The sequence below is a fragment of the Gigantopelta aegis genome, chromosome 13 (assembly GCF_016097555.1).
Source record: "Gigantopelta aegis isolate Gae_Host chromosome 13, Gae_host_genome, whole genome shotgun sequence".
Classification (NCBI taxonomy): Eukaryota; Metazoa; Mollusca; class Gastropoda; order Neomphalida; family Peltospiridae; genus Gigantopelta; species Gigantopelta aegis.
Genome location: NC_054711.1, coordinates 14,956,148 through 14,966,555, shown reverse-complemented (window position 1 = coordinate 14,966,555; position 10,408 = coordinate 14,956,148). Strand labels below are relative to the sequence as shown.

Below are 10,408 nucleotides of genomic sequence, written 5' to 3'. Positions count from 1 at the left end.
GCAAATAAAGAACTTGAACATGAACTTGTTTTTGGTGTTAAATTTATAACAATGTAATTCATTATAGATTTTGTACCAGAATAAAGAAAACTTTTGTTTTTGAAAATTATCTGTGAACGTAATTAAATTACAAAGTTATAGCAATACTCAGAACACTGCGTAAAGTGCTTTATATCGTTTATTGAAAATAAAGGCTTTTAGAGAAAAAATAGCTGAACATTATTTCACTCGGTCCATAAATTTGGTAACAACTGGTAACTCATTTATTATCCTCAACATAAACCCCGGACAAGCTGCGGTGTGGGGGCCTTTACGGGCTGGCTATAAGAAGCATTGCCATTTCTAAAATTCCAAAATTGTGTGGTACGGGTGTCCAGTGCGTGTGTTTGACGTTATGTGTCCAGTAGACAAGATCTCTGCGCAGGACGCCATTGGGGTTGCACGCAGAGCACGTTCCTGCCGTGAACCACCAACCAGCGTTGAAATCTGAGGCGCACGTGTCAACGTTGTTGACGTCAATGGTGGAAAAAGGCGTGTTTTTCAAAATCGTCAAGCAGTCGCCCAGATCGGTATCTGTACTTTCGGTGGAGAATGACAAACGGTACTGGCTTGATTCGGCAGATATCTGCAAGACAGACAGTATTCATATATTAAATGTGGCATTGCTCTACTCTTTCTTCAAATACTGAAAAGGGACAGCCCCCCCACCCCACCCCTACCCCCCCAAAAAACAAAACAAAAACAACAACAACAAAAAAACAAACAAAAAAACACCCCAAAACAAACAAACACAAAAAAAACAAAACAACAAAACAAAATAAAGAAACCCCAAAACACAAAAAAAAACAAAAAAAAACAACAACAACAAACAATTACTACTACTTGCCAAGTTAAAATATTACAAAGAAACTTGCTTGGTGGCAGAATTCCTCGAATTATTCAATAATGAAACCATATTAAACTTTCACTTTGCTATACCAGTTGTGGTGCACTGGCTGGAACGAGAAAAAGCCCAATTAATCTAATATCCTTTGTAAACTTTCTCTTTGATATACGAGAAAACGAGAACGAGAAATAGCCCAATGGGCCCACTAAAGGGAATCGATCCCAGACCGACAGCGCATCAGACGAGCGCCTCACCTCCGGGCTACGTTCTGCCCCATGAAACAGACTAGTAGCAAAAGGGATCTTTTATACGCACCAACCCACAACCAGGATAACACATACCACGGCCTTTGAGATAGGTACTTACGCTGAAGTTGGTGTAGGTGTGATGTCGTACCATCTCCACATGGTTATACGTATACGTCAAGGTAACGACGGCGATCCGTAGTGTATGAGGTCGACTGTTGGTTATGTAATACACGGGGTCATTACCCAGCCATAGGTCACCGAAATAAAATCCAAACCCTGACTTGTAACTTGCCCACGACCGCGCAAAACTGACGTTGCCATAGAGCTGGTGTTGCATCATAGTTACTCCGACATTCTTCATCCAACATTCAACTTTGAATGGAACTGGAGCCAACTTTGGAAAAATCCAGAGTTTCGCTTTGTTTACGTCGTACATTCCCGATTCGTATCCTTCTGAACAATCTGAAAAATAGTTAAAAATTAAAGTTTGTTTTGTTTAATGACACCATTAGATCATCAGAGAAAACCCGCTACATTTTTTTTTTAATGCAGTAAGGGATCTTCTATATGCACTTTCCCAGAGACAGGAAAGTACATACCACGGCTTTTGTCCAGTTGTGGTGCACTGGTTGGAAGGAGAAAAACCCAACTAGCTGAATGGATCCACCGAGGTGATTAGATCCTGCGATGCAGACAAATAAAGTGAGCACTGAACCGACTTAGCTAAATCCCACCCCAATCTAAAAAAATAGAGTTTGAATACTATGAATGAACTTGTATGTTTCTGTACAGTCTAAAAAGAAACAAACAAAACATACTCTGAATATTAAGAATGAAGAAGTAATCTGGGAATTTTTTTTTTTTTTAAATGAGAATATATTCTACAAACTAAAAGCCGAAATAGAGTTTGTATACTAAGACTGGATTAGTAAATTTCTGTAGTCTGAAACCCCCCCCCCCCAAAAAAAAAAAAACAAAAAAAACAACAAACAAAAAAACAACAACAACCCCACAACAACAAAAAAAAACAAAAAAAAAACCCACCCCAACTGTATCATCTGAAACAAAGTTTAATTATTTAGAACAGACCGGTAGCTATCTGTACAAACTAAAATGAGTTTGTCCATTCAGAAGAGTATGTATGTGTACAAACTAAACATATTTTAAATAATGAAAATAGACCGGTAGGAATGTGTACACACTAAAAGGAGTTTGAATATTGAGGAAAGACTTATCAATTAAAACGAACTGCAAAAGAGAACATTTTGAAAATTGCGAATAGACTAGTAGGTTTCTGTACTAAAGATTGAATATTGAGAATGACAGGTAACTTTATGTACACCTGAATTTAAAAATGTTAATTTTTGTACACAGTGTATGGACAGGTAACTTTCTGTACTATTAAAAAAATATGAGTTTGAATATTTAAACTGGATTAATAATTTTTTGTATAAATTGGTAACAGGAGTTTGGATTTCTAGACTGGACAGTTAAAATGGCTACAACAGGAGTTGAGACTAGTACAGTTTATAGATGAAAGTTTGAATGTACAGCATGGACTGGCGGAACTGTAAACAGTGTAGTTCTAACGAGTTTGACACACTCTACACACACTAAACACATGAAAAAAACGAGTTGACACACACACACACACACACACACACACTGTATACACACACACACACACACACACACACACACACACACACACACACACACACACACACACACTGTATACACACACACACACATATATATATATATATATATATATATATATATATATATATATATACTTAATTGTTGAATTTTTATATTGATGATGATCATCACCCTTTTCTTGCATTTTACCATAGTTTGACACCCAATAGCCGATGTATTTTTCGTGCTGGGGTGTCGTTAAACATTCATTCATTCATTCATATATATATACATACATACATACAAAATGATTGGGTACAAGTTATCCAACTTACGATGCCATCTCCTTATAAACGTTAAATTTTATAAAAAACGGCGACTGCAATTTTTCAATAAATAAATATATAAATACACAAATATAAATAAATAAATAAATAAATAAATAAATTAATTAATTAATTAATTAATTAATTAAACGTTTGTGAGAAACGATTGAATAAACTGAAAGAACAGAAATGGAAAATAAATGGAAATAATCGATGATTTAAAAACAATTCATTATTATTCAGGGAGCCGATGTGGCTATCGTGCAAAAAAAGAGGGTTTTACGTGTCCCAAAAAGATATACTTTTTTGAACCCAAAATATCATTAGTACGATCACTGGTAAGCATGAAAACCAAAGATACGTTTCAAAACGGATTGCCTTAATGTATTACACCATGTTGTATAGTGGAGGGGTAAGCAAGCAAAAATGCAATTTTGGACCAATAATTCTGATCGATATGTAATGCTTAGTCCGGTTTGATTATGGAGAAATACATACATATATATACATATATACATGCATATATAAATTTGCATTACATTAGTAATTGTGTATATATTGAAGTCGAAATATGCTTATTTTAATTACATGTTTTGAATATTAGGTAAAATAAATATCAAAATAAATAATTTATACGTCTGTTTTTCTGACACCAATTAACAGGTATGCACGTACCTTGCATTAGCCTCTCACAGCGACTTCCTATGTAACCATCAACACACTGACAGGTGTCTGTCAAACTACTATACACACCCTTGTTTAAACATGGCGCATCCGTTTGCTGTAAAATAAACAAGTTTGTTTTGTTTAACGACACCACTAGAGTACATTGATTTATTAATCATCGCTAGTGGATGTCAAATATTTGGTAATTAGGACAATTAGTCAGAGAGAGGAAACCCGCTACATTTTTCCATTAGTAGCAAGGGATCTTTTATATGCACCATCCCACAGAGAGAATAGCACATAGCACGACCTTTGATATACCAGTCGTGGTGCACCATTGTATTCTTCGTGCTGGGGTGTCGTTAAACATTAATTAATTAATTAATTAATTCAATATTCACGATTATTTGCGAAGTATGAGCCACATGGTCATAGCTAGTTGGAACGTCATTGAAAAAAAAACCTGAATATAGTCCAAGGTAAAAACGTGCCGTGGAAAATTAAAAACTCCACGGCATTGCCGATTGCCGTGGGCAAATGCAGGGTTTCTTAATTAATTTTTAGGTGAATATTTCCATCAATTCCATCATCTAAACTGCAGGAACTATTACAGTACAATGACCGGGACAGATTCTACTACCCACTCCTCCTCGTTTTCAGATTAGACAAAATAAAAGTTTGACAGTACTAAGATTTGAGTTGGTATAAAACTTAACAGTTTGTTGTTTTATTATACATCTATATAATCTATTCCAATCAAATTGGTTCAATTGTAACACGTGATCGAACAATAGTTACCGATCTTGTACCCAAAGATCTCCCAAAAGTGTTAATGGACGTTCCATATTGAATTGTAAAAGCCCTATTGGATGTGCGTGCTCAATACCAAAATAAAGGGACATCAATTTTGTTTATTTTCGTTTATCCTTGATTTAACACTGCCTGAGCTCCTGAGTCGCAAGGATATGACATTTATATTTATTATAGTTCACCAATAAAATATGTTAACAGATTTTCTTGTTGCCTTAATTATATATGAAAATTTTCTCTATTACACTGCATCAGTTTAATATGACGTCATGCAATTTGAGATGACGTCAAAATTGATGCGTTGTCAAGATAAATAACACATTAAAAGTAACTGACATAAAAATCTCGGCTAAGTGACACAATATGATATTGCAATTATTATTTTAAAACTAAGAAATTAACTGAACGATGAATAATAAAAACGGTTATTATACAATTTTGTTTACAATATGGAATTTCATTGTACGAGTTCACGTTATGGTGAAAATCCGTATTGGACGAGATACTAATTTGTGCTAATCGTGATGACGTCACATTACCGATGGATGATTTACTAAATATCAAATGAAAATGTTATTTTAAAACTGTTATAGTATAAATAGAATTCACTAGTCGTGTTTTCTAGTATGGAAACTATCAACCTCGTCTAGTTAATCAGTATATGTTGAGGCTATGCCGAGACAAATACCGATTAACATAAACTTGGTTGATATTTTCCATACTAAAAAACACTAGTGACGAATCCTCTATATAGAGATTTTAACTCTATTTGATTTTAGTTATACTGCAATTCATCGATTATCTTTTGTCGAAGATCGACACTGGAAATGTTAATGTACGCGATATCGTCTCAAAAACCATTAACATAGTCTGGTATTAAAAAAATTCACCTAGTAGCACTTTGAATAAAGACGATACCACGTGCTAAATTCTTAAGGATTTTGTAATGAAAAAACTCTTCAGTTAAGGTTGTAGTGCTTTCCTCTATACAGAATACAATTTTATTCAAAGGAACTAGTCTTGGAAACAAATTTGTTTTTGAATGTTTACGGTTCTAATGAATAATTGTTTTGTCTTCAGGCAGAATACCAACTGTCAAAATAAGTTTGTTCTATTATCGTTCGTAGAATAGTTATTGTCAAAGTACATGTTTTAGTGAATCCCCAGCAATACATCTGTTTGTGAAGCGTTAAGTATAAACCGTGTTTTTATCGATTATTTAAAACGAATCTAATGGGGAAAATGATGTTTTCTGAGTTAGTCGTGATACATGCTTTAGAATTGAGTACAATAAAAACAAAAAACAACTATTATAGGATTCGAAATGGTATCTTTAAAAGGTCAATACACGATTGACAAAAGGGTAAAACGGTCTCTGTTGGATACAAGTTGGTTGGATCTATTCCATATCAATCTTCATCTTCATTTTATGTATGTATGTATGTATGTATTCATGTATGAATATCTATATATTGTATGTAGATATTAACGCACTGGCGCAGGGGATAATTAAATCCTTTCTGGCCTCACAAATTGTCCCATGCCGTTGCTAGGACTCGAACCTGTGGCACCGAATCGCCCGCAAATTGCAAGATTAACCACGATACGCTCTGAGCTATCGAAGCTTCCATAAAAAGGAAGTTCTTTAACTCAACCATATGCATGGGGCCTACAATCTACGCGGTCGATCCCGCTTACGTGCATGAAACAGTGGGCAGACCTGGCACTGGCTAGTATGTATTGATGTATGAATATCTATATTCAGCTTCCATGTATGTATGTATGTATGTATGTATGTCTGTATGTATGCGTTGATGTATGCATATCCATATATTTTATGTATGTTGAGGTTGACTGTTACATACATAGATATTAACGCACTGGCGCAGGGGATAATTAAATCCTGTTTGGCCTCACAAATTGTCACATGCCGTTGCTGGGCACCGGAAATTGCAGACTAACCACGATGCGCTCTGAGCCATTGAGGCATCCATATGTATGTAGTATGTATGTATGTATTAGACAGGGAACCAAGTGAGATTTAATTGTTGCGAGAGTTCCAAAAGGTTTGAAGTGGTTGAGGTGTAGAGGGACTACAGAAACCCAATTCTTAAGTAAATAAAGTGCGGGAGTAAATAGGAGGCGCTACTGAAATTACCCCCAAAATGGGATTTAATTGTTTTGAAAGTTCCATCCAAAATTCCTTTGTTACTTATTAGAGGACATCTCACTGAGCCCAAATCCAGAACAGAACTTTATTTCACTCAGGCCGCTATTCAGCAGCATATGAGGTACATTAACAATAATTATATGCCAGTGACAAGATGGGGTTTACAGGAGAAAATTTGCATGTACAATATCAAAACAAAAAATTTCTAATAATAATAATAATACAAAATAAAATATATTTCTAATAGTAATAATAATATATATATATATATATATATATATATATATATATATATATATATATATATATATATATATATATATATATATATATGCAAACATGGATAGTAGTAGTCGGAATAAGACAGCATAAGCTTGGGAGACAATTCTTATTAAGGTTTACCGAATTTATCCGTAATTTCTTTTGTTACTTTGCACAACTCTTTTAGAAGACTTATTTTGTCATTTGTCAATAGTTGTTTAAATTTCAGCATATTGGGTTTGTTATAATAATATGGCTTTAACAATTTTTTTCGGGATTTATTAAAGAAAGAGCATGTAAGTAGATAGTGAAATTCGTCTCCGATGTCATTTTTGTTACATAGTGTACATAGTCTGCTTTCTACTGGGGTGTTGTTCCATCGTCCTGTTTCGATTGGTAAGTAATGGTTTGATGTTCTAAATTTTAGTAACGTAGTCCAGGATATTTGTGGTAATTTTATAATATATTTTTCTAATGTTAGGTGTTCTTTAAATTTGGTGTACATTTTACCCCTTGATGATGAAGCTATGTCGCTATTCCATTGTTGTAGGTACTGATTGTTTTGTGATCAATAAGTAGTGGTATAGATGAAAAGTTTTGTGACATCCAAATACTGGTCATACCTAGTTGGTTAAATATATTTTCCACGTGTTTTATCCACTTATAATTATATCCAGATATGTTAGAGTCGTGTAACATTAGTTTATACAATAAGAAGGATGTTTTTGTTTGTTTTCCAGAAACAATTCGGGCCCAGATACTTATCATCCTTTGTTGGATAATTAATTTAAGGGGTTTTCTTCTAAGTTCACCGTATATCATGAATAGTGGGGTTCCTTTCCTTACTGGTAGGATGTGTTTTAAAAATTTAATATGAATAGCTTCAATAATATCAATATTTTCATGGCCCCATATTTCACATCCATATAAAAGAATCGGGACAACCATTGAATCAAATAATTTTAATTTACATTCAACTGAAAAGTTATTGTCTTTAGATTTTGATAGGATAAAGTACATTGCTTTTGTCGCCTTTTGTGTTAGCAGTTTTTTGGTGATTTTAAACCTATTTAATTTGGTAAAAGTTAACCCTAAATATTTGTACTCTTTTACGTTTTCGAGTGTTTGGTTTCCTATTGTAAATACCTTCTTGTAGTCAGTAGAAATACCATTAAAAATTATTATTTTAGTTTTGTTTACGTTAACTTTAAGTTTTCATTTATTGCAATATTGTGAAAAGGCATTAAGGGATTGTTGTAAATCGAAGGCGTTTGTTGCGAGAAGCGCAGTATCGTCGACATATAATAAGCATAGAAAATAAAGAATGGTTTCCGAGATTGTTGCTATGTCATCTGTGCCTATAGATACCCCAGTACAATTGTGGCTTTTTAAGTAATTATCTAAATCATTTAAATAAATAGAAAACAAAACAGGTGACAAATTTTCTCCTTGGCGGACACCGATATTGCAAGGGAATAGATCTGTTGTTTCATTGTTTGTACAAATGCAATATTTTATTCCTTGATACATTTGGTAGATAATTTTGAAGAATTTTCTATTTATGTTATTTTTAAGCAATTTTTGCCAAAGACATGTCCTAGAGATTAGATCAAATGCTTTTTGAAAATCTACGAAAGCGCAAAATAATTTCTTTTTTCTTTTCTTCAGAATTTCGATTAATGAATGTATATTAAATAGGTGATCAGTGGTAGAGTAACCTTTTCTGGAAGCTGTTTGAGCTTCGTTTAATATATTATTTTCTTCAATAAAGGTATTTAATCGGTTGTTTAAAATAGTCGTAAATAGTTTCGAGATGCAACAGAGCAGCGTTATCGGCCTATAGTTTTCAGGGAGTAAACGATTTCCTTTCCTTTATTTTTAAAAATGGGTTTAATTACCCCCGTCAACCACTCATTTGGAAAAAACACTGTTATCGAGAATTATGTTAAATAACTTGGAATAAATTGGAAGCATCATGTCGGCAGTCACTTTAATGTATTCATTTATAATATTATCGATTCCAGGTGCCTTGCCATTTTTCAGTTGTTTTATAGCATATAATATTTCTCCTTCTTCTATATTTGTGTTTAAAACATTTTCACTGTGTGTATCTATGTTATCCAGATTTATATTTATTTCGTCTTCGTCCGGTTCGCCTTCATTTAAAGTTTTGAAAAAAAAATTAAAATCGTCAAGTGGGGGGGGGGGGGGGAGTTATTTTCTTCATTCTGTGGTTTTAGTAATTTGCAAAAAGCTTTGGGGTCATTTGTTCTTAAGTTACGCATTTTCTTTTCAATATTGAATTTGTTTACGGAATGTTCCTTTATCAACGACTTTTTATACGATTTACTTGCATTAATAAGTCTTAGTTTATTTTCTAATGTTTTTTTTAAGTTGTAATTCTTTTTAGCCTGATGATATTTTCCACGGAGTACTCGACAACCATGCGACTTTCCGTACAGTGACTGGTGACCTTTGGGTTTTGCACGTCGGTTGATCGTGCGAGAACGTGCTTGACCTAGAGTTGATTCAGCCGCGTCTAAAAATAGGTTTTTCATTGTCTCTGTTGTATTATCGACACGTGTTTGGATGTCAATAGACGAGTTGTTTAGGGTTGTTAGTATGTTATCGAGTGAGTCTTTATTAATGCTATTTTTAAATTCAGTAGACGCTTCGGGTTTCCACTTATTAGGCTTGTTATTTGTTGAGTATATAATACAATTTGGAATATCGTTATCACTACATGCAGCATTCTCGTTTACATTCAAGGTAAGTATTAGGCCGCAGTGTACATCTGACAGAAGTGGGTCAAACTCATACACTTGAAAATTATTAGCTATTTTAAATATATGATGGGTGCCAATGGCATAGTCAACCACACTGCTACCTTTACAAGTAACTTTTCCAATGTTTCTGTCATCTCCTATTCGACCATTTACTATATAAAGATTTAAGAAAAAATATTTTGCGGGAAAGGCTACTTAAGAAAGACTCTAATTAGTGCTAATTAGGGATTTAATTGTTGTCAAAGTTCCATCCTTGGAACCAAATGTAAAATGTAGAGTATGTTCACCCGATTCAGAATTACCAATTTAACAAAAAAATATTGCGGCAAAGTGCACTTAAGAAGAGGTCAAATGCTAATTAGTGCTAATTAGGGATTTAATTGTTGTGAAAGTTCCATTCGAAATTCCTTTGCTATTTGGTAGAGGACATCTCACTGAGCCCAAATCCACTACTCATGAAAAAATATTTAGTGGGAAAGGCTACTTAAGAAAGACTCTAATTAGTGCTAATTAGGGATTTAATGGTTGTGAAAGTTCCATCCTTGGAACCAAATGTGAAATGCTCACCCGATTCAGACAAGATAATGACATAGCATCAATGTGAAAGGTTTTTT

General features: G+C 33.8%; 1 protein-coding gene across 1 annotated transcript; it reads right to left on the bottom strand.

Moving 5' to 3' along the window:
- Window positions 1-310: 310 nt before the first annotated feature.
- Window positions 311-9,566, bottom strand: LOC121387165 (angiopoietin-1-like). Its single transcript, XM_041518191.1, has 3 exons — window positions 9,452-9,566; window positions 1,253-1,596; window positions 311-625 (listed from the first exon to the last, which is right to left on the bottom strand). The coding sequence occupies exons 1-3, from the start codon at window positions 9,564-9,566 to the stop codon at window positions 311-313; spliced, it is 774 nt and encodes a 257-aa protein (XP_041374125.1).
- Between the last annotated feature and the right edge of the window lie 842 nt (window positions 9,567-10,408).